Source organism: Carassius auratus, chromosome 43 (assembly GCF_003368295.1).
Source record: "Carassius auratus strain Wakin chromosome 43, ASM336829v1, whole genome shotgun sequence".
Taxonomy (NCBI): Eukaryota; Metazoa; Chordata; class Actinopteri; order Cypriniformes; family Cyprinidae; genus Carassius; species Carassius auratus.
In genome coordinates, this window is record NC_039285.1 from 12,325,351 (window position 1) to 12,349,267 (window position 23,917).

The 23,917-nt window shown below is 41.2% G+C and overlaps 1 protein-coding gene across 4 annotated transcripts in view; it reads right to left on the reverse strand.

Moving 5' to 3' along the window:
* Positions 1–23,917, reverse strand: part of LOC113061725 (spectrin beta chain, non-erythrocytic 4-like) — an 83,665-nt gene that overhangs the window by 42,764 nt on the left and 16,984 nt on the right. For all 4 annotated transcript variants that reach the window (XM_026231114.1, XM_026231109.1, XM_026231112.1 and 1 more), the window contains 13 exons: positions 23,133–23,306; positions 19,067–19,158; positions 18,295–18,375; positions 18,070–18,185; positions 16,938–17,050; positions 16,650–16,837; positions 15,031–15,148; positions 13,569–13,727; positions 13,185–13,487; positions 12,899–13,049; positions 10,924–11,794; positions 9,912–10,049; positions 7,360–8,116 (listed from right to left, as the gene is read on the reverse strand). In XM_026231114.1, coding sequence (XP_026086899.1) covers positions 7,360–8,116; positions 9,912–10,049; positions 10,924–11,794; positions 12,899–13,049; positions 13,185–13,487; positions 13,569–13,727; positions 15,031–15,148; positions 16,650–16,837; positions 16,938–17,050; positions 18,070–18,185; positions 18,295–18,375; positions 19,067–19,158; positions 23,133–23,306 — 3,261 coding nt within the window. The remainder of the gene's footprint in view (positions 1–7,359; positions 8,117–9,911; positions 10,050–10,923; positions 11,795–12,898; positions 13,050–13,184; positions 13,488–13,568; positions 13,728–15,030; positions 15,149–16,649; positions 16,838–16,937; positions 17,051–18,069; positions 18,186–18,294; positions 18,376–19,066; positions 19,159–23,132; positions 23,307–23,917) is intronic.

A 23,917-nucleotide genomic window follows, 5' to 3' on the forward strand; every position in this document is an offset into this window, starting at 1 on the left:
ACTGCCACCTGCCCAGCGCCACCGCACAAGATGGCCGCCAGCCCAGCGCCACAGCACAAGATGGCCGCCAGCCCAGCGCCACAGCACAAGATGGCCGCCAGCCCAGTGCCACAGCACAAGATGGCCGCCAGCCTAACACCACAGCACAGGATTGTCGCCAGCCCAGAGCCACAGCTTAAGATGGACGACTCAACGCCTGAGTCTCCAGACAAGGTGCCGCCGACTCGCCATCGTGGAGGACGGAGGAGGAGGAGACAGGCGTCGACCGTCCCTCAAGGCCTGGAGAAAGTCCCAGAGGCCGAGGCTGTTCCCGAGGCGGAGCCCGATGCAGTTCCCGAGGCGGAGCCCGATGCAGTTCCCGAGGCGGAGCCCGATGCAGTTCCCGAGGCGGAGCCCGATGCAGTTCCCGAGGCGGAGCCCGATGCAGTTCCCGAGGCGGAGCCCGATGCAGTTCCCGAGGCGGAGCCCGATGCAGTTCCCGAGGCGGAGCCCAATGCCGAGGTGGTGCCCAATGCCGAGGCGGTGCCCGATGCTGTTCCAGAGGCCGATACCGATGCTGTTCCCGAGGCGGTGCCCGAGGTGGTGCCCAATGCCGAGGCGGTGCCCGATGCAGTTCCCGAGGAGGTGCCCGATGCCGAGGCGGTGCCCGAGGCTGTTCCAGAGGCCGATGCGGTGCCCGATGCGGTGCCCGATGCCGAGGCGGTGCCCGATGCCGAGGCGGTGCCCGATGCCGAGGCGGAGCCCGATGCTGTTCCCGATGCTGTTCCTGATGCAGTTCCCGAGGCGGAGCCCGAGGCGGTGCCCGATGCCGAGGCGGTGCCCGATGCCGAGGCGGTGCCCGATGCCGAGGCGGAGCCCGATGCCGATGCAGTTCCCGAGGCGGTGCCCGATGCCGAGGCGGTGCCCGATGCTGTTCCCGATGCCGATGCAGTTCCCGAGGCGGTGCCCGATGCCGAGGCGGTGCCCGATGCCGAGGCGGAGCCCGATGCTGTTCCCGATGCCGATGCTGTTCCCGAGGCGGTACCCGATGCCGAGGCGGTGCCCGATGCTGTTCCCGAGGCCGATGCTGTTCCCGAGGCCGATGCTGTTCCCGAGGCGGTGCCCGATGCTGTTCCAGAGGCCGATGCTGTTCCCAATGCAGTTCCCGAGGCTGTTCCCGATGCCGATGCAGTTCCCGAGGCGGTGCCCGATGCCGAGGCGGAGCCCGATGCTGTTCCCGATGCCGATGCAGTTCCCGAGGCGGTGCCCGATGCCGAGGCGGTGCCCGATGCCGATGCGGTGCCCGATGTCGAGGCGGAGCCCGATGCTGTTCCAAAGGCCGATGCTGTTCCCGATGCAGTTCCCGAGGCGGTGCCCGAGGCTGTTCCCGATGCCGATGCAGTTCCCGAGGCGGTGCCCGATGCCGAGGCGGTGCCCGATGCTGTTCCAGAGGCCGATGCGGTGCCCGATGCCGAGGCGGAGCCCGATGCTGTTCCAGAGGTCGAGGCCGACGCTGTTCCCGAGGCCGATGCTGTTCCAGAGGCCGATGCCGAGGCGGTGCCCGATGCCGAGGCGGTGCCCGATGCCGTTCCAGAGGCCGACGCGGTGTCCGATGCTGTTCCCGAGGCCGATGCTGTTGCCGAGGCGGTGCCCGATGCTGATGCGGTGCCCGATGCCGAGGCGGAGCCCGATGCTGTTCCCGAGGCGGTGCCCGAGGCTGTTCCCGATGCCGATGCAGTTCCCGAGGCGGTGCCCGATGCCGAGGCGGTGCCCGATGCCGAGGCGGTGCCCGATGCCGAGGCGGTGCCCGATGCTGTTCCCGATGCCGAGGCGGAGCCCGATGCTGTTCCAGAGGCCGATGCTGTTCCCGAGGCGGTGCCCGAGGCTGTTCCAGAGGCCGATGCCGAGGCGGTGCCCAAGGCCGAGGCGGTGTCCGATGCTTTTCCGGAGGCCGAGGCGGGGCCCGAAGCCGAGGCGGTGTCCGTTGCGGTTCTGGAGACCGAGGCGGGGCCCGAAACCTTTCCCGATGCGGTGCCGGAGGCCGTTCCCGATGCAGTGCCCGAGACCACTTCGCCCTGGGGGACTCCGACGGTGACCATGAGGACGTGGTGGTCATCCGCTCCGCCCTGGGGGACTCCGGCGGTGACCACGAGGACGTGGTGGTCGTCCGCTCCGCTCTGGGGGACTCTGGCGGTGACCATGAGGACGTGGTGGTCTTCTGCTCCGCCCTGGTGGACTCCGGCCTCGACCACAAAGACGTGGTGGTCTTCCGCTCCGCCCTGGAGGGCTTTGACTTTGACCACAAGGCCGTGGTGGTCTTCCGCTCCGCCCTGGAGGGCTCTGGCCTTGACCACACGGCTGTGGTGGTCATCTGCTCCGTCCTGGTGGACGCCTCAACATGTCCTTCATGGACTTATGTTTTGTGTTTTTTGAGTTCTGTTTCTGTCTATTCCTTTTAGTTTAGTCTGGCCCTCCTTCCCTCCCCCTGAGCCTCCACCTGTCCGCCTCCCTCCTGGACTCCTTGTTTTGTGTGGCACCTTTCCATTTCTCCTGGTTGCTCCTGTCCCTGTTTTCTGTCCCTCCGTCCCTCCCCCTGGTCCGCCGCCGTTCCACCTCCCTCCTGCCTCTTTTTCTGTTGGGGTTTTCCTGGGTTTAGGTGGAGCATCTGGTAGCTGCTCCGTAGGGGAGGGGTAATGTCACGCTGCCAGTCTTTGTTTTCCTGGGTGTTCCCTAGTGAGCTCACTTCCCCTTAGGCACTTCACCATAGGCACTTTAATTCCGCTAGTCTGGTTGTGTCTTCACAGTAATTGCACTCCAATTAGAATCGCACAGGTGTTGACAATACTCTGTCATTAGTTTCCCTTTATAGAGCTGTCTTTCTCTGTTGTCATCATGGAGTCCTTACCCTATGTGTCTCATGCTCTCGTTCCCCCAGACTTCCTCTACCTTCTCGTTCTTCCGAGTTCCCCGTTTCATCCGGTTCCCTTTTTGTTTGGTTTGTCTCTCAAGACAGTTTTATTTTGTATTTACCTGTTTGTGCAATAAACCTTACCTGCTATTGGATCTTACCCTTTCCTTGTGTTTTTCCCTTAACCCAACCGTGACATTAACTAAGGCTCTGTTTAGTAAATGTTGCTCCATCTGAAAGCACGTCAAAATACCACATTTAATAGCATGTTTTTACTCCAAACTCACTTCAAAACGTCAGTCAAGTTTAATAAATCCTTCTGTAAGATGATGTGACTTCTTAAACAGAATAATTAAGGCACACAATATTTTATTGTATTCTAAGTAGGGCAGTCTATGGCGAGTAGCATTTCAGTATAGATATACTTTATTATGAACGAAAATTATAATAAAAATAACTCAGATAAACCATAAATTGCCATAGTAATGCGTTTATTATTCAAGTTGAATCAATGAAAGCAGTTAAATATTCTGTTTATTTAGCTGCACCGATATATATTTGGATTTTCAGCACGAGAGCATCCTCTGGCCTTTGGATGGAGATTTATTGCTGATCACAGAACTGTGCTTCACTGAAAGATACGCATGACAATCACAGCTTCTGCCTAATATCTATTTAATTGCCTTTGCTATTTAATTTAGATGAATTGTGCAGCCCTAAATACTACAATATGTTGAAAACACATTTAAGATGCTTTTGATATAATTTTTTGTTAATTAGCTTTGTCCTTGACAGGTTACAAGATGACCTACAGTCTAAATCTTTCTAAAATTGTTTTGTTCAAAATAAATACTGGTAAATTAAATACTAGGAAATGAATATAAAATAGGAAATATACAAAAACCGATTACTACAGAAAACGTCTAGGTTACATATGTAACCATCGCTCCCTGAAGGAGGGAATGGAGACGATGCGTCAGAAAGAGACTGACAAATGGGGTCTCGCCCGAGAGCCCAATCACCTTTGAGTGGTAACAAACGAGCCAATGCTGTGTGGGTATATAAGGAACAGTGCAAGCAAGCAAGCAACATTCAAGTCTTTGCTGAGGAGCCGAGCCCAGTCACCTGGCCGTTCAGCAGAAAAGCAATGTGACATTTGTAACCTAGACATTCCCTTTCAGTCGGTCACGTTCGACGTTATGTCAGAAAGAGACTGGCAAATGGGGTCCCTTACAAAATGCCACATTGCACATGATGCTGGACATCAACAATGATGGATGAATCCAGGGTTCTGAACTGAGGAACTCACCTGAGGGGAATAGCGCATGCATCCAGTCAGTGGAGTGGAATGGAGCAGCAAGCGGATTGACACCGAGCAGGTCCTTACTGGCCCGTAGGAGTGATACCTGGTAGAAAATGGCTCTACATGGAGATTATAAAATCTCGCAAATGTGTTGTGTGTTGCTCAGCCTGCAGCTCTACAGATGTCTGTTAGATGTCTCTACAGATGTCTGCGCCATGCTCCAGCGCCCAGGAGAAGGCTACAATCCAAGTTAAGTGAGCTCTCATCCCTAGAGGACATGGCAGGTCTTGAGCCTGATAAGCCAGGACAATAGCATCTACTATCCATTGGCATAACCTCTGTTTGGAGACAGCCTTTCCCTTCTACTGGCCTCCATAACAAACAAAGAGCTGGTCTGAGGTCCTGAGGCACTGAGTTCTGTATACGTAAATGCGGAGCGCACATACTGGACAGAGAAGCGCAAGGGCTGGGTCTGTTTCCCGGGGGCAGCACTTGCAAGTTCACCACCTGATCTCTAAAAGGAGTGGTGGGAACTTTGACCACGTATCCAGGCCGGGATCTCAAGATAATGCGACAGTTGGTCGGCCTGAATTCCAGGCAGACTTCATCAACTGAAAAGGCCTGCAGGTCCAAGACCCTCTTAACCAAAGCAAAAGCCGCCAGGAGTGCAGTTTTTAATGATAAAAACTTTAGCACTACTGAGAGCAAGGGTTCAAAGGGAGCCCTCTGCAATGCAGATAGAACCACTGCAAGGTCCCAAAAGGGAACTTGATGAGGGCGAGGTGGATTGAGCCTCCTGGCCCCTCTCAGGAACCTGATGCCCAGATCATGCTTCCCATCAACAGGATCATGGTGAGCTGAAATGGCAGCCACATAGACCTTCAGGGTGGAAGGAGACAGCCTTTGTTCCAACCCTTCTGAGGACACAATTGCATTGCAACAGAATACTCCACTGAAAGGAATCCCAGTATACCCCTTGGCCGCTCCGCCATTGAGGCCAGTGTAGGCGGAAGAAGCACCAGAATGGTTTCGGGCAGTTAAATGTGCCTTCCATGAACTGGTCACTTCCTGGTCCACCTCCAGGAAGAAAGGAACCAGAGCAGCCCCCAGGAACCAATCGTCCAGCCTCGAGCGCTCGGGACAGGGTGGAGGATTCCACTCAAGCCGATGCTCTCAGCTGCCCGGGAAAGCATGGCCGTCAGCTCGGGATCAGACTTGGGCAACGGTGGCATTCCCGAGGGAGACAACGCAGCCGAATCCTCATCTCCTGAGGACTCAAGCCCACCTTTGATGCGGCGATCGACATCTGGTCTTCCTCCTGAGCTCCGAATGAGATATCAGAAACCTGAGACGGTCCAGCAAACTCATCCGGAAACTCATCCGGATGTGAGGAGGGTGCGCCCTGAGGAGGCTGGCTCATTAGGGAAGCCCACACGGTTACCCTCAGATCACCCTGGCAACCACCCGAAGTAGCCCTTTCACGAGAAGAGGGGCTAGAACGGGGTGTGGCAGAGGGGACTCTATACCTTTTAAGGCAATCAAGTCTCGATCTTAACGCAGAGATGGTCATGTCCCCGCAATGAGAACATGAATCATCCACGAACGCAGTCTCAGTGTGCTGAAAGCCCAGATACGTGACACAGCGATCGTGGCCGTCACGAGGAGCCATATATCGACCGCACCTTGAAACACACAGGTGGCGGAATGACATCTTTAAAAATAAACAAACACAACCCAAACTCTTTGAGTAGCTCTTTCAGTGGTGCATTAAGAGCTCATGGGAACGCTGGAGCTGAAAGCAGGAAGCTCTAGACGAACCGCTGCCCACAACCAACACCAGTTGACTTCCTTTGTAAAAACCAGAAGGAGATGTGCTTTTTTTTTTGTTACCACTTGAAGGCTTTTTGGCTCTCGGGCAAGACCCCATTTGTCAGTCTCTTTCTGACATGACGTCGAACGTGACCGACTGAAAAGGAACTACATTTCAGTTCAAATAACAACAACAAAATCATTAAAATGGTCCAAGAACTGGTAACTTAAACAGAGTTTGAACAAATACTGCAAAATAAAATTCCAAGATTTTCAAGGACTTTTCAAGGAGCTTTTCAAAAATCCCGGGAATTTGTTCTGGCAATCATATTGTTCTTGACATGATTACTCTGAGCTGTTTACAAAGCTCCACTGCTTTTTTAATAGCTTTTCTATGTAAATATGATGCTAAATGGTAATCTTTGACCATTGCACCTCGCAGCTTGTCAAGTCAAGTCTGCTTTGTTGTCAATTCTTCCACATGTATATTACATACATACATACATACAATGTGTTGTGCTTGAGACCCCCAAGTCAACAATCTGCCACATCTATTCAAACAGAGCATTCCCAGGAGGGGGTCAAAACCGGACTGAAAATAGAGATAGTGCTAAATTTACTGCTAAATTATGATGTTTTCATAATTTACTGCTAAATTATGATGATTTTTTATGTAAAAATCTTGATAACTTTATAATTAGACCTCAGAGAATGGTACAAAATAATAAAAAGGCAGTTGATGCCCCCTTTAAGAAATGCGCCTTGAGCAGCAAATCAGCACATTGGAATGATTTCTGAAGATTCATGTGACTTTGACTCACAGGAATAAATAACACTTTAAGACATATTAGAATAGAAAACAGTAATTTTAAAAAAGTAATAATGTTTCACAATATTGCTACTGTATTATTTTACTGTATGTTTGATCAAATAAATGCATTTTTTATTCAAAGACTCACACACACACACACCTTTTGACTAGTAGCAAAATTACAGGAATAGTTTACCCAAAATGAAAATTCTGTCATCATTTACTCAGCCTCATGTCATTCCAAACCTGTACAACTTTATTTTTCTGTGAAACACAAAATAAGACATTTTGATGAATTTTGCGGTCCAAACAACATCGGACCACATTGACTTTTAATGCACGAGGTTGAGTAAATTATGGAAAAATGTTCATTTTTGGATGATCTACGACGTGATTATAACTAAATTTAAGTTCTAAATCATAAATGAGATCTCCTTTAAGATTCGTCATCTATGAAAGAGCAACCTCTGTGCAATAACATTTAGGAAACAGAAATATCTTTCAAAACTGAATTGTGCAAATGACACAAAGAGGTGTGAGGGGCTTCACCTGGTTATTGAGGAAAGCCTCGGCCTGCTTGACATCCCTCAGGAAGAGATGGAAGATGTGAGCTTGCACCAGCACCTCCCTCCTGCTCTCCCACATCTCCAGCAGTTTGTTCCAGCCCACGTCCAGCTTGTGCAGCCACTGCTGCAGAGCTCCATGAGGCAACGGCGCTTCCTCTGTCTCCAAGAACTCATTCACAGCCTGGAGACGCTCGTAGTCCTCTTCGTACCTTCCGATCTCTTCCTTGAGTGCGGCGTGTTGGTTTATCAGCCGTTCTGCATCCTCTAAAGCATTGGGAAGCTCATCCGAAGCAGCAGCTGTCTGAGTTTGCACTAACCAGGTGAGGAATGAATCCAAGTCTTGAATGAACTGTTGCAAGCGGCCAGCGACAGTTAAAGAGTCCTCACAGCCTTGTAATGTACGCTTTAGCTCTTCCCACTCCACGCTGATGCCCTCAAAGGGAACCAGGATGTCTACGGCCTTGTCTGGATGGGATGTGGCGAGCTCCTCCGCTTCCTCCTGAAGGTGAAGGAGCTTGGGCTCAAGAACCACCAGAGCTCCCTCCATGGTGGAGAGACGGCGCTGCAGTGCCAGCACGCTGCCCAGGTCGCTGCCCACATACTGCGTGGCGTCTATGGCTTTCCGCTTGTCCTGTATCTGGGACTTGATCTCTGTGCATTCCAGTAAGTAGTTCTGGATGCGCAGGATTGAGTCCAGGTGATCTTTCTTCTGCTCAACCAGCTCCACAATGCGGTTCCACCTGTGATGTGCAAAAAGAAAGCAATTTTCATAGATTTTCTTGATTTCTGACATTTTTGGAATTTAAAAGACACTTTAAACAATCGTGTCTTCGTTAAAGTTCCATTTCAAATCTTGCTCCTTTTTTTGTATGTTACTGTGCCTTTTAAATTGGGTATGTTCTATCTTGCATTGTAAATGAAATATTCTTATAAATACACTGTGGCATGAAATATTGAAGAACATAATAGCTGTGAATGTGCCCATAGTGCTCTGTTTTGGGTCAGGCGTGCGCTGTATGTGGCAGCCACAGCAGATGGCAGCAAGCTGAGAGAGGCTATTTATGCCAAGCTTGCTCTAAAACGGATCACTGGAGTTTTTCACACATACGTCACAGCTTGCCAGTTTCAGTGAAAGCTTGTGAAAGCAGCAGCCCATTTTCTAAATACATCCACGTAGAGCCATGTGTTAAAAGTGATGAACAACAGCAGCATCAAGAATGTGCAGGCTTTTCTGAATGAAACCATTTTCAAATAAAACACAAATGACTTCACCTGAAAACAACTACATATCAGGGTAATGAAAGACTAACATGTTATTATCACTAAAATTATCAATTTATGATTAAAAGAACAATTAGCCAGAGATACTTGAACAGAAAATCTGGGTTTTTGATAATTAATTTGCATTAATAAATCAATAAATCAATAATTCTGTTTTGGTTGGAGCACAACAGTGTCCGCCCACTTCAGCTACTTTTTTATACTTTTATTAACTTAACTAAATTAAATAAACATTTTGTGACATTTGCGCATTGTTTCAGGAAGCTTGCAGATAGGTTTCCTGAAGTGCTCTGGAGACATTATATATATATATATATATGCTGTCGATTTAACTTGGTAATTTAATTTATTAGTTATTGAACAACATTTTTAAATAATTTTTAAATAAAATTTTCATTCTTGGAAGTACTATCCTTGTAATACCCATTTAAACCCCATTAATCTCATGGCATTATGTATAGGCATGGGTACTGAGAAGCGGTATATTTTTTTTTTGGACCGGTATGTAATTAGGTCGATACCAGAGTACCGATAAGTTTCAGTACAAATGATACTGTTATCAATATCGTTGATTGATCTCGGTATACTTCAATGTTATAGGCGTATTAGAAGCTGCTGCTTTTCATGTCCCTTCACTAAAATATGTGTTGTGTGTGTGTGTGTGTGTGTGTGTGTGTGCAGTCAGTCAGCGCGGCAAGAGTGAAACGTTTGAAAGTGTGGGCTCACATTACAAAACTAAGCGACTCCAGTGTCAGATGCAATATATGCAGTAGTGTAATTGTGAACGAAGGAGGCAACACAAGTAATATAACATCTACCTCAAACAATGCGTTGTATTGTCTCACGGCTCTAGCTCCAACTACAAATCGCGAGGCACATTAACTTAAAATGTCAATTCAGTGGTAGAGTTACACTCACAAGACACTGCACTTATTTGCGATCACAAAAGTACATTATCTATCTATCTATCTATCTATCTATCTATCTATCTATCTATCTATCTATCTATCTATCTATCTATCTATCTATCTATCTATCTATAATATAGATATAAAACGTTTTTTAAGGCTTCATGTGAGTAGGATTGATGTGTTGATTAAGTTCAAATTATGCTAATCAATAAAAGCATATACTAACAACCACAGAGCTCAAGGTAGATTTATTTTGAAAAGTTTTTGAAGGAAATTTTTACTTCCTGTTGGTTTTTGGATAACGTTATATGTAAAACAAACTGTATTAATGATGTGGAGTTACCTGCTGTTCAAGTGATCTTGACAGCCCCTGACTTCAGTGGAACTGGGATGACCGCTGTCTAAAAGCTGCTGGACGATCTGATTAACGTCTAGAATTCTTCCCATAAGGCTGTTCATCTCTTGGTCCAAGCTCTCAAACCTAAAATGCAGAAAATTTCCTTCTTAGATAAGAAAATATTCAACGGTAAATCACAGCTAACAATCCAATTTTACCCCAAATGATGCATTTGTGTCCATGAAAACAACTTCATCTGTGGGTAATTGCAAAAATGCATCAAAGGTTCATTGGAAAATGTGTAATTCACTGCGTTTTCCAGATTAAATAAACACTACTGGTAGGACAAATCACCATTAACTTTTATGGCTTTTCAGTCTAATAATGATCACAGCAGCAGATTATCGATTAATAAAGGCTTATTTTTCCACAGTTCCTATATGAAACAATAACAATACTGTATAATGACAACTGTATAATGACAACCTCAAAACCCTTTTACCATAGTGCATGATTTGTAAACCAACACATTTTAAATTTGCATCTCAACCAGCTCCATATGCATGGCTTTTCTAACATAGTAAACTTGCTTCATAGCACACCTGGTTTGTAATTGCAAAGCACTCAAGTACAAATCCAGTGAAACATGAGCCACAATAAAATAACTCATAAAACCATGTTTGCCTTGGCAAATATGTTTTATCTCACATTTGTTTTCGTAAACACTATTGGTTAGATTAAGGGTTTTTTACCTTTTAGTGCATCTCAACAAACATATAATTTCCAAACTGCCACGAAATGTCCAAAAACCAATGTAATAAAACACTTCCAGATTCTTGCAATCTGTTTCAGACAAAACTGAACAGTTTTTCAGCACCACTCACTTTTAAGTGTCACAAAATGTGCAGGAGGCAACTAAATGCATTTTTTTCCAATGATTCTACGTTGCAAAAAAGTCTCTCATTTGTATTACTTCTAAATATTGAGAAGACATGCAGCACCTGGTCAACGTCCCTACCTGTGTGCGATCACCTCCACGTCCTCTAGTCTCTCGGGAACCTCCATCTTGTTCAGCCACTGCTCTTTCTCATCAATCCACACCTCACAGGCATTCACCTCACTAAACATGTGATACACAGCCAGCGCGTCATGAAGCCACTGCTGCCGCAGCACGGCAACTTCCGCCACCTCTGTGTAGAGCTGCTCCGTCTCAGCCATACGCGCTCGCACTTCATCCAGCTCCCGATAATGCAATGGCAATGCAACCATGTGTTTCCGAAGGCCCACCACTTGTACGCGGTGTTTATCGACACTCTCTCGGACACCTCTGTGCTTTTTAAGGAGAGACTGCGTTGAATACTCATCATGTCCGAAGTCCTCACTAGAAACGAGCCGGTAAGCATCCTGTAGCCAAGCTAGAAGATCGTCCGTCTCGGTGCTAAACTGAAAGAAGTCCAGCGCCTCCTGTAGGTTACACAGTCTCTGTGTGGCCTGGTCCTCAAGTCTCTTCCAGTCCGCCTTGACCTCCATCAGTCGCTCTTGTATTCCTGCCGTACCGAAGCTCTTCTGGGTGAGGATCTGCTTGCCTTTCTTCATGGTCTGCTGAAGTAATGCACGTCGTGCCAACAGCTCTCCAGCCAAAGATTTGTGCTTCTGCAGCAGTCGCAGGACACTACTCAGGTCTTTTCCGCAGCTCTGCGTGGCCAAGATGGACGTCTTCTCTCGGATCCAATTCTCTGATTCCTCTACCTCCTGAAAGAAGGCCCAAAGCTCCCGCGAATCCTCCAGCTCCGAGTGCCGTTTTGCAGCCAGCTGCTTTAATTCTTCCAGGCAGGTGTTGACGTGGTTGACCCGGTTACAAATGACCTGAGGGTCACACGGCTGGTAACCTGAATGAGAAACAGAGACAAGGAAAGGAGCTATCACTGATTTCACCAATTTGTTATTTAGTTGGCTGATATAAAGTTTTGTCAGATTAGCAAAAATGACCTGTGATAGTCTTGAAAAAGTCAAGAAAGTGTTGAAAACTGCAAATTAATCAGTATGTTCTGCATCATTCCTTGAAAGTATTTATGAATTTATGAAAATACATTATAGCTGTATAATTTCTAGCTTGCTGCAAATTTTATTTTAGTTTATATATATATATATATATATATATATATATATATATATATACACACACACACACACACACACACACACACACAGTCAGTAAGATTATTAATTTTTATTTTAACAATTTTAAAGACTTTTATAATGTAAAAACATAGAAATAGAAAAAAAACTAAATAGAAAAAAAAAAAAATAGAAATTTCTATTGATAAAAGAAAAAAATATATATATCGCCATTTCCACAAGAAAATGAAGCAGCATAACTTTTTTCAGCATTGATGATAATAAGAAATTTTTGAGCACAACATTAGCATATTAGAATGAATTCTGAAGGATTATGTGACACTGAAGACCGAATTCAGCTTTGTCTCACAGTAATAAATCATATTTTAAATAAAAAAAATATATAATTAAATTGCAATAATATTTCTGTATTTTGAAAATGGCATAGCCATGGTGAGCATAAGAGACTTATTGCTTCTAATCCTTTGACTAATAGTATTATATATATAATCTTTTTTTGTAAAAAAAGAACATCTTTTTAAAAAAGAAGTAGTTGAAAACTCATTTAAAAAATCATCATTTGTAGCAAATAATAATAATACAACACATGCCAAAAGCAAAAAAATCCTCATTGTTGAGCTCTGAATCAAAATGTGCACTGAATAGAGAGCAAACCAACTCCAGCCCTCTCGCGGCGCATTTTGCAAGTTTCTCATGTGGTATTATTTTACTTGCTCTACCCTGCAAAGGTCTCTGGACATCTCAGTGAAATCCAGTAACAGTAACCTTTATATCACAATCTGCCATCACATTCTGAACCAGGACAGTGTCTCTGAATCAATATTCATCATGTTACTGTTTTAAGGCGCTCTCACCTTCAATAGTGGTGAATTTGAGAGCTGCAGCGTTGAGAGTCTGAACTCTGTCGGCCTGTATAGAGATGTCAGCCTCCTGTAAACTCTGTTTCTGGAGCATGTCCTCCACTTCCAGGAGATGTTTGCCGTAGTCTTTAGACAGCAGCTTAACCTAGAGTGAGAATATGGCACTTTGATTGTGACTACTGCATGAAAATAGTGGCAAGAAAAGGTGTTAAAACACAATGTATGTTTTTTTGTGGTGGGTTTTAATCAAAAACCAAATCAAATTGGTATAACCACCCACCTGCATCTCCTCCATCCAATCGATCATGTAGACCATCTCTTGGAAGGTCTTCTGCAAGGCCAGGTTCTTCTCCAGACGGGCTTTACGTCCCACCACCAGCTCCTTCAGAAGGCTCCACTGGCCGAAGATGTTTTCTTTGCGTGCCAAGATACGTCGGATGTCATAGTACCCTTCTGACTCCATCTCAGTCGCCAGCTCCACCACAACACTGATGCGCTCCTCGTATGAAAAGATGTCTGCTTCGATCGCCTCGTGTTTCTTCATGGCAGCTTCAACGGCTGGCAGGTCATAGCCGAAGTTATCCTGCCAAAAACACAGCACCCGTCTAAGTCCGAATGTCACCGGTTTTATTTTACCCAGTTTAATTTGTTCTGTTCTGCACACCTGTGAGACGAGACGCTGGTTTTCATTCAGCCAAGCCTGCCTCATGGTGGTCTTGTGATCGAATCGTTGAGCTAGAAGTTCTAGCTTTTCCTGACGAATCAGCTCTTTTCTAAGAGCCACGCCCCTATCGTGCTCCGCCTTCTCTAGTCTCTCCCACGCCTTTCATGAAAAAAAAAAAAAAAAAAGATTCTTTGAGACAGTGTCAGTAATCATAAAATTATTTTAGGAATTCATTCAATAATATAGAAATATAATAAAATGGGAATAGCTTAGCTGAAAAGGGTAAAAACTGTAGTAGGTAAATAAAACTTCCAATAGTAATATCAACAAAAATTATAAAATTATACACCATCTGTAATTATTAAAAAATCGGAATCACTAAAAGTTTGACATAATTATAAAATGTTACAATAGTTTTTACAGTCTTGTTTTTTATGTTCACCAAGCCTGCATTTACAGCAAAAGCAGTAATATTTTTTAATATTATTTCAATTTAAAATAGATGTTTTCTATTTGAATATGTTTTAAAATGTAATCTATTGCTGTGATCAAAGGTGGATTTTCAGCATCATTACTCCAGTCTTCAGTGTCTCTATGATTCGCTGCTCAAGAAACATTTCTGATTATTTGAAAACAATTGTGCTGCTTCATAAATTTAGTTGAAACTGCTGAAAGTACACTACCAATTAAAATATATATATATATATATATATATATATATATATATATATATATATATATATATATATATATATTTATATATATATATATATATATATATATATATATATATATATATATATATATTTATATACCCTTATTTAGCAAAGATGCATTTAAAGCATAAAAGTTGACTTTCAGGATATTTATAATGATGCAAAACATTTCCATTTCAAATGTTGTTCTTTTGAACTTTAAAATTATCAAAGAGTCCTGAAGAAAAAAAATTAAGCAGTAAAATCTGTTTTCCACATTTAAAATAAGAACTATTATTAATTAAGCTACAAATCAGATTATTACTGTATAATGATTTCTGAAGATCATGTGACACTGAAGACTGGAGTAATGATGCGGAAAATTCAGCTTTGACTCACAGGAATTAATTACATTTTCAAAAATACTATAATAATAATAATAAATAAATAAACAGTTGTTTTAAACTGTAATAATATTTCACAGTACCGTATTATGGTTTTTACTATATGTTTATGAAAATCTGGACTTTTACATTTCATTAAAAAAATCTTAAATATTCCAAAACTTTTGACTGGTAGTGTATATTTCCTCTTTATAAGTCATTAGTTATAATTTCACTCAAATTACATGATATTGAATTTATATTTCTATATTTTCAAAAAAATAAAAAACTTTTTTTTATAAAAAAATCCTTGATTTGGTTATACAAAAATAGAAATTTGACACTGTAACCAGCTGAGACCCATGTTAATTAAACAGTACATACCTTATTGATGTCTGAGATGAGTTTCCCATCATGAGGCATGTATGGCTTCTGATTGTTAGCTCTGAGCTTACTTTGGATGGTGAAAAGCAGCACCTCCAGGTTCCCTTTCTCCTGGAATCTGAACAAAAAACAACTTTCCATTAAAATCAGCACGGATACCTACGATTTCAGACCACATAACAAACTGTTTGTAAGAGTCACTGTACAATAACTTCGGTCACTGAGTTGCATTCCTCACAGTGAAAGTAACGGCTCTCTCAAGAGTCAGCACATTCCCTGATTATGATATTTGATGAATGCAATGGTAAGAACAAGTCTTCATGCCAAATGTACTAATGTAATTAACTTAAAGGCTTCGTTCACCCTAAAATGAAAATCAGCCCATGAATTACTAACCCTTGATGCATCCTAGGTGTATTTGACTTTCTTATTTCAAACAAATCCAATCAGAGTTATATTAAAATGGTCTTTGATCTTCCAATCTGTTTAATTGCAGTGCTGCAGTGCATCAGTCGAAAAGAAGTCAAATAAACCACATCCATCCAAAAAAATAAGTGTCTTACACGGCCTCAGAGTTGAACACCGATACACAACACCGACCTCATACCTCATCCGCCCAGAGATGCTTCCATGTACAACTGTTGGCACAAGCTAGAGTAAAGCGATTGTTATGTTTTGAATATATATATATATATATATACATATATAAAAAAAATTCTTACAAAAATGCATGGATTCGCTACAGGAGGCCTTTGTGAGGCATGCCACGTAAGGCACTTTTTATGATGAATTGATGCACTTTATTTAACTTCTTCTGGACTGATGCACTGCAACACTCGCTGACTGCCATTTCCAGGTTTAAATATATCTCTGACTGGATTGATCTGAAAGTAGAAAGTCATATACCTGTACACCTAGGAAACCTTGAGGATGAGTAATTAATGGGCTAATTTTCATTTTTGGATGAACTAACCCTTTAAAGCTTTAAAACAGAATGCATCTGTGAAATCCTTGTGTATACACTTTGCATGTAGTATGCTTTTAAAAAGAGTGCTTATTACAGAAATAATATACTTTAAAACAATATACTCAAGTATGGACTGAATGTAATGTTCTCACACACTTAATTGCATGTTATTTATAATTCAATGGAATTTATGATAAATGCAATTAGCTGAACTTAAAGAGTGGTTTTTTAACCCACTTAAAAAGGACTTCATTACAACTTTATATTTAATGCCATAAATTCTTCTACTGTCTACTGGCTGAACTATCCCTGTATGTGTTAACTGTGTTAAGAAAAGTAATCAAAGTGTACTATCTTTAAGTACACTTAGGTGGCCCTTTATTTCATTAATATTATACTATCAGTGCCGCAAGTAAAACAAAAAACACACAAAAAAAAACTTTTAAGATTTGAAGTACACCGCAAGTGCACATTCAGTTTAAACGCTCTTTTCAGTTCAAGGGTAGCTACACCTTTGACCAACAATACAGAGACTAGTCTCCTTAAATGGAAGTGTAAGAAAGATGATTCACAGTCATAGTTTGAGTATTTCTCTGGCAGTCATGGATCGTCTGCCAACACTCAGACCTCTGTTTCATGTATTCTCTCTTACTTGATAGGCTTCTCAATGGTGCAGTAGGTGGTAAAGGCTTGAAGCTGTTGCTGAACACCCGACAACGAGTTTGCAAATTTCTGGTTGCTAATGATGCTAATGGTTCTCTCGATCCACTCTAACAGGTCGGACGCTAAAGCCTCGTAACGGCGAACGATCTTCTCAGCTTCTATCGCACTGTCCAACACCTAAAAAGAGGAAAAATGTGCATCTGATAACATGCTCGAGCTAATTCACAAGGCTATAATGTATTTAGCTTTATCAAACATGCACCAAAACACTTCCTACCTTTCCAATTCTCTTCCCTTCTACAATAAGTGCCTTCATTTTGGAGAAATAATGATAGTAGGAAACTACATAAGTGATGATGGACTTCTCATCTGGATTCTCTGTGTTTACATCTGCGCGGGAGAAAATGGTTATAGTTTTGAGCGATCATTCAGATATTTAGCTGAATCAATGTAACAACAAATTATTTTTTTAGCATATGGAACTGACCAACTTCAGTGATTACGTGTGATTTAGTAGCACATTTTTGAGTCTTTTCTTATTTCATACACAAAAATTGTAAAATTCTGACAAAATCTGATTTCTTGATGATTTGATATTTTATAATAGTGATTTTATAATTTCAAAATACAGAGAAAAATTAGTAATGAATGACTAAGTGCTCATCGGCTGCTGTCTACTGGTTATAAGTGTGATTTGATGGTTTTTTTTTTTACATTTTACATTAGTGTCAAAGTATATTTTGTCCATCTCATAAAAAAATAACATTCAAACTGGATCATCTTAGAGCTTTAAAGAGCTGGAAATAGCTGTGAGAAATGCCTGAAAGTCATTGAAAAATGCTCAAATTTCTCTCTCAAAAGGTTGTAACCCTGAAATGAATGATATAATGCATTGGAGTATTTCTACCACAACACCATGGTTATAGTTAGTGTTACGCTTCTGGTTTCCTGACGTATGTCAGTGGCAGCACTGTTTATATCAGAGATTTCTGTGCAGAGTTTGAATGATTCTAACTAGATCTTGCAGTAACCTTATGATTATGCAGTGAATTCAAACGCTTCTCACTGGATCTCGCAGCACAGTTGCATCTACAGTTGCAGCCTTTACTCTGGCTCCCGAGTAAAGCTGTTCTGAGCTCAGACAAATTTGCACAAATGTTTGTGTCGTGGTCCGAGCTGATAAACGGTACGCGCTACACAGCTGGAACGTAGTGCGGTTTAGTTTCGCTTTCGTTTCGTTTACTGTTTGATGTTTCTCAAATGCAACAGAAATGGCAGAGCTTATGAGCTGGACAATGTGTTGGTCACAGTCTGGATCCCTGAAATACCAAATCTCTGTCTGAACTAGGGAATGTAAAGATTCACACTGTATTAGCTGTATTTAGTGAGAGTAAAACGCTGCTCGTTACCCTCAGGGTCTAGTAGTTTGGTGAGTCCGAGACTCTGCTCAGCTGTGTTAAAGGCTTGCTGGAGGTTGTGTGTTGCATTGGATCTGGTCAACTTGTGGAATTCAATTAAATCAGGCCTGTGAAACATAGAAGCAGGAATCAGTTCACATAACAGCCTCTATCAATGATGTGAATGGTATTACAGAAAGCCAAGTCAGTATGATGTGTATCCGTCTGACCGCTAACCTGTGCCTGTGAATAAGAGCGTTGAAAGCAAGGCCGTCCCTCCAGCAGGTGGTGAAGTTGTGAATGTTGACCTCTGGGTACCTGGGGCAAAACACAGAAAGGACATCGCAGCATCGTCAAAGACTTCTCACGTACAGCAATATCATGTCTATTTCTCTGAAGGCCCAAATAATAACATACACTACCAAACACTGTCAACATTTTGGAATAATATAGATTTTTTTATAGGATCAAATATACAGTAAAATACAGTAATATTGTGAAATCTTATTAAAATCAGTATGAACATATTTTAAATGTAATTTATTCCTTTGATGAATTTTCTGAATTTTCGACATCATTACTCCAGACATGAATTAATATGAATCAAAAGTGACTGTAATAAAGACATTTTATAGTGTTACAAAAGATTTATATCTCAAACAAATGCAGTCCTTTTACAGTGCTACAATTTCCATAAAAATATTAAGTGGCAAAAACGGTTTTCATCACTGATGATAAGCTGAAAATTCAGCTTTGATCACAAGAATAAATTACATTTTAAAATATATTCAAATAGAAAACATTATTATTTTATTTTAAATTGTAATAATATTACATCATATATAAGTGTTTTACTGTATTTTTTGATCATATAAATGCAGAGAGCATATGAAACTTCTTTTAAAAACATTAAAAAACGAATTATTTCCTATTATTATTTTTACCAGTAGTGTATGTATAGTATGTCTGTCCAAGGGTTGGTTATGTGGGATAGATATATAGATGTTACCCTGCTGTTTTCATCTGACACCACAGAAGTAGAGCATCTTTAGCGGAGCGTGTCTCTCGGTTGTCCTCCGTTTCAATCTTAATCACCTGGATCTGTTAGGAATGAGAAACAATACAAAAATAAAAAAAGTTTCTGCAATCTGAAATACACAGACATTACAAGGGACCAGTCACTGGCTTTGCTTTCCTTACTGGGATCATGAAGCCAAGAAAACTTCATATTCAGGAGGACCATGGAATATACTAATCATAAGAAAAGGGTACATTTTGACTGTTATTTTTGGAGGGAAAACTTTTTTTCCCTTCTTTTTCTTTTTTTCTAATGAAATGACAAAACAATTCCCTGAAGCAGCAACAGCAATACCATATACTTTTTTGATGATGAAATGTTAGGTAACTTCGATCTTATTCAAATCTTATTTAAATTTCATTTTGCAATTCATTTTACCTTGAGTTTTTTTTTGAGTGAACCTTTTGCACTCTGGATGTTCTATATAGTCTCACTGCTTTATTATTATTATATTATAATCATAATTATAAAAAAAAAATTACACCCCCCCCCAACACACAGAGTGCATATCTAAAAAGCAAGGTCTGAACCAGTCAGATTGACAAAAAAAAAAAAAAAAAATGAAATCAATCAGAAATGTCTGGAAAGCTCATGAGGGTTAAAGAGAGATTCACCCAAAAATGTTGACTCGTAACCAAACAATTGACGGTAGCCATTGACTTCCATAATGTTTTTTTTTCCATCCCACAGAAGTCAATGGCTGCCGTCAACTGCCTGGTTGCCAACATTCTTCCTTTGTGCTCAACAGAAGAAAGAAACTCAAACAAGGTTTGGAAACAACTTGAGGGTGAGTAAATGAACAAAGAATTTTCATTTTTGGTGAATTATTTCTTTAAATTAGATTTTTAGATTTTCTAATGAAAATTTAGCTTGTCAGTGCAAAGGTTGCCTCCATCATGCTTAGGTGTTTGAGTGGTTGATAGGACCTTGCTAGGAAGATGCTAGGGGTTTCTGGGTAGTCACTAGGTGGTTGCTCACTGGCACAAGCCAAAAGAGCCAACCTTCGATCTCAATGATATTCAGGTCTCTCCTCCAATGAAAATTTATGAGATACAATGACAATGACATCAAAGGTATACATTCATTCATTAATTCATAGAATTACCTAATCATATTTAATGTGATTGCATTATCTGTGGTTTACTGGCCTTTTCCGTCATCAGGCCACAAATATTATATTGTGCTCAGTGTCGTCTCATCAATAGATATGACAGCAATTGCACCGGTTTTGTCCTTTTTGACGTGATACATTCTAATGAGTGGCACAAGGACACACTCTCACAATATCAGGCCTTATAGTGTGAATCAAACACACACACACACACACACAAACATCCCCAGCACATTACAAAAATACAGCATCCCAAGATCATTCGTCATATTGAATTTCTTGCATCATGCAGTTAATACATGATCGATATCTACAACCTCAAAGAACAACACTGCAAAAATCTGTATTTTAGCTTCTTTTCCTGTAAAAACATCCTTAAAACAAGATCAGTCTGCTTGAGAGGCAACATTAGGTTAGATAAGATGTCTTTTCCTCGCAGAATATATCTTGAGTTACGTAATATTTTAGTTTGGAAACTGTGAAACTGTTTTTTTTAAAGCAAAAATTTACAATTTAGCGTATGCTTAAAACAAGAGTATCAAAATTCTACAAAGGAAAGATAGGAAATGTAAACAGATTTGTATTGAATAATATGTAACAAGAGAAAGCAAATATTAAACCTCAATAAACTAGTGTAGCCTAAGTTGTGATATTTAGTGCTACATCTGTAACATTTCTGGTCCTCAAGATACTTAAGTTTTACAATTTTCCGATCTGCCCTCTTCCTAATTCCTCTCTCTCTCTCTCTCTCTCTCTGTTCGGCTGCTGCAGTGTTGGGCCTTACCTGCTGACTGGGCAGAGTTAACTCCAACAGAGATGGGGAGGGTAGGAAGGAGATAAATGGGGGAGCGGAGAAATATTCTGGCATATATGGAGACAGGATATAAAGAGGAAAATCAAGGAGGAGGGAGGCGGGAAAATGAATGAGAGAGAGGGAAAGAGAAAGAATCAGGACGAGACGTGAGCGTGAACGACAGCCCCACCCTGCGATCTCTACGGCACGCTCGGTGGATCGAGTGACAAGCCACCTCTCTCCGTCCCTGCATCCAGATTCACCACAGCATCAGCTTACTGGGCTGCAGTCAAACGGCATTCTGGGTAACCTGCCACTGCTTTACTGACGAAACCAAGAGATGACAGGCAATACAAACCAGGAGCTGCTCTGTGCTTTGTAGTTACATGGACACAGAGTGCTTAAAAATATTCAGAGAGATGATGGAAGTGAGAAAATACAAGCCTAGGTTCCCTTGTGAAAATGGAGTACAGTTTCACATTTAAAAAGCACTCACCACGTCCCACTCATATCCTTCTTATTTTAATTAAAAAATGTAGGTTAGATATGATAAACAAACAAAAAATGACCTACATTTAACTTTCTCGGCCTACAGGAGTTTCCTTAAGAGCCATATGGGTTGGATTAGCTTGCGATTCGTTTGGATATATATCAGGTACAGTATAAAACATTTTCTCAAGGTAAAAAATAAAAAAATCTCTCAATCAGTGCTCTAAAATATAAATGAGAGTCAGTTGGTACTATATTACTATAATACTAACCCTAAGGTTAGAAATTAATGAAGTTTTTACAATAAAAAGTTAAAGTTACACAATAATATTTCTACTTCTTGTTAACTAGCCATATTGTTAACTAGCCATTATTGACGTCTTTGCGTGGCTTAAATACTGATTGAGCGATCACATGAGACGGGTTATGGACTGTAAAGTTCTACTCTTTCTTCGAATGTCTAGTCATGATTATTTTATGCTGAAACTGGTATTAATGTGGAGGAGATTTCATAATATCTTCTGTTGTCTTTAAAATATGGTTCAAGTGTAATGCAAATAAGCATTTATTATTCACTAAAATGTACTTTAATGTCATTCTGTTGAAACTTGTGTGTCATGTATTTAGACACAATTGTAATTCTATTCGTAAATGCTGAAGTTGTAATTTAGTACATTTAAAATAAACTTATTATATATATATATTACGAATAGAATGTATATATAATATATATATATATATATATATATATATATACTCAGCACTACAGTTATAAATTATAATCTAGTACTTTACATGGGCTTTAGAAAGTTGAAATTAAATAAATGTACTTCATTATTAAAACATAATTTAAAATTTACTATAATGTTTTATATGGCATTGTTGATGTGCACGTAAGTGTACTTAAGTGTGTTAAGAAACATAAGCAATAAAGTGACTCTATATAAGTGCACTTAATTGGCCTTTTATTTGATGAATGTTATAATATCTGCCAGTTCCATTTTTTAAATATATACTTTTAACATTTCAAGTAGAAAGTATTTTATAGAGTTAAGGACACCTCTTTTTCACAGCATTGCCCTGAGAGCTTGGCAGAGTGATGGACTAGTTCAACCAAAATGTTCATAAATTCATAAACCCTTATGCCGTTCCAAACCAATGACAGAAAAACACCATAAAAGGAGTCTTCCAGGCACTTGTAAGCAAAAGATAGAAATTAAAAATGAGAAATTGGTCACACTATGGTCTTGTGGCCTTCAAAGTCACACACATTGTTAGTGCACATAAAGTGAGCCATTTAGGACAAGGCCTTTGACAACTCCACCTCTATCAGTACTGCATACAATACAGTACATAATGCATTGACAGTCGTCCATACAGACACACGGGCACCACACAGACAGTGATCACACACACAGCAGGGACCATAAAGTGCAGACAGGGATCAAACACCCCCACAGGGTCCAAACATGCCCACTTCTTTACAGATCAGACTGCATCAGATCACATGAATCCAGCAATGGTAGCATACTGGATAAGACGGCCCAGAGATCAGTACACAGAGCAGTCCCAAAGCAGTCTCAAGAGATCCAAGCAGCTCTTACCTGGAAGCGGAGGATGATGGTCCAAATGAGGCCGAGAGTGAGGCGGTGGTTTCCATCAACTATATCATGAGAACCAACATTTTCTAGATGAACCCTCTGTTCTTTGAGGAACTGAAGAGCCTTATCCACATTCTCCAAACAGTGAATCCTCATCCTGCCTCTCGTGGGTCGAGGCTAAAAACAAAAACATATAATAACAAGAATGTGTCAGAAACGTGTGCTGGAACCTTCCTGTATTCAACCTTTGATAGACAATTAATAAAACATAGCATGGCTGAATCAGGGTGATTGTCATGAATTAACACTAAATCTATTATAAATAAACATTCTTTTTATTTGAGAAAAAAACTGAAATAAAAAATATGAATATTAGATACAAGATATGGTTGTTCACTGGTGAAATCACCAATTAGCAAAAATATTAGGTCCAATGCCATAGAAAAAATAAGAGCAGACTTCTCTGAAGGTATTTATTTGAGTTGGGCTCAATCCAAATAGTACAGCAAAAGTATTAGTGATCCTAGCAAGCAATACTAATAATTAGTAATGGACTACATTCTGGCACCCAACAATATATATATATATATATATATATATATATATATATATTAAAAAAAAGTTTTAGCTGAAATACTTTTGGAGGGTCGAAATCAAACTGTGCTCTTTAATTAGTGGCTCTCTAATGATGCTTTTTGACTGTGTCAGCATCTATAAGCTACAACTGGTAAACATCAGCAGCAATACAGTAGCAATATGGAGATTTGTTTGGTTGAAATATGGAGAGG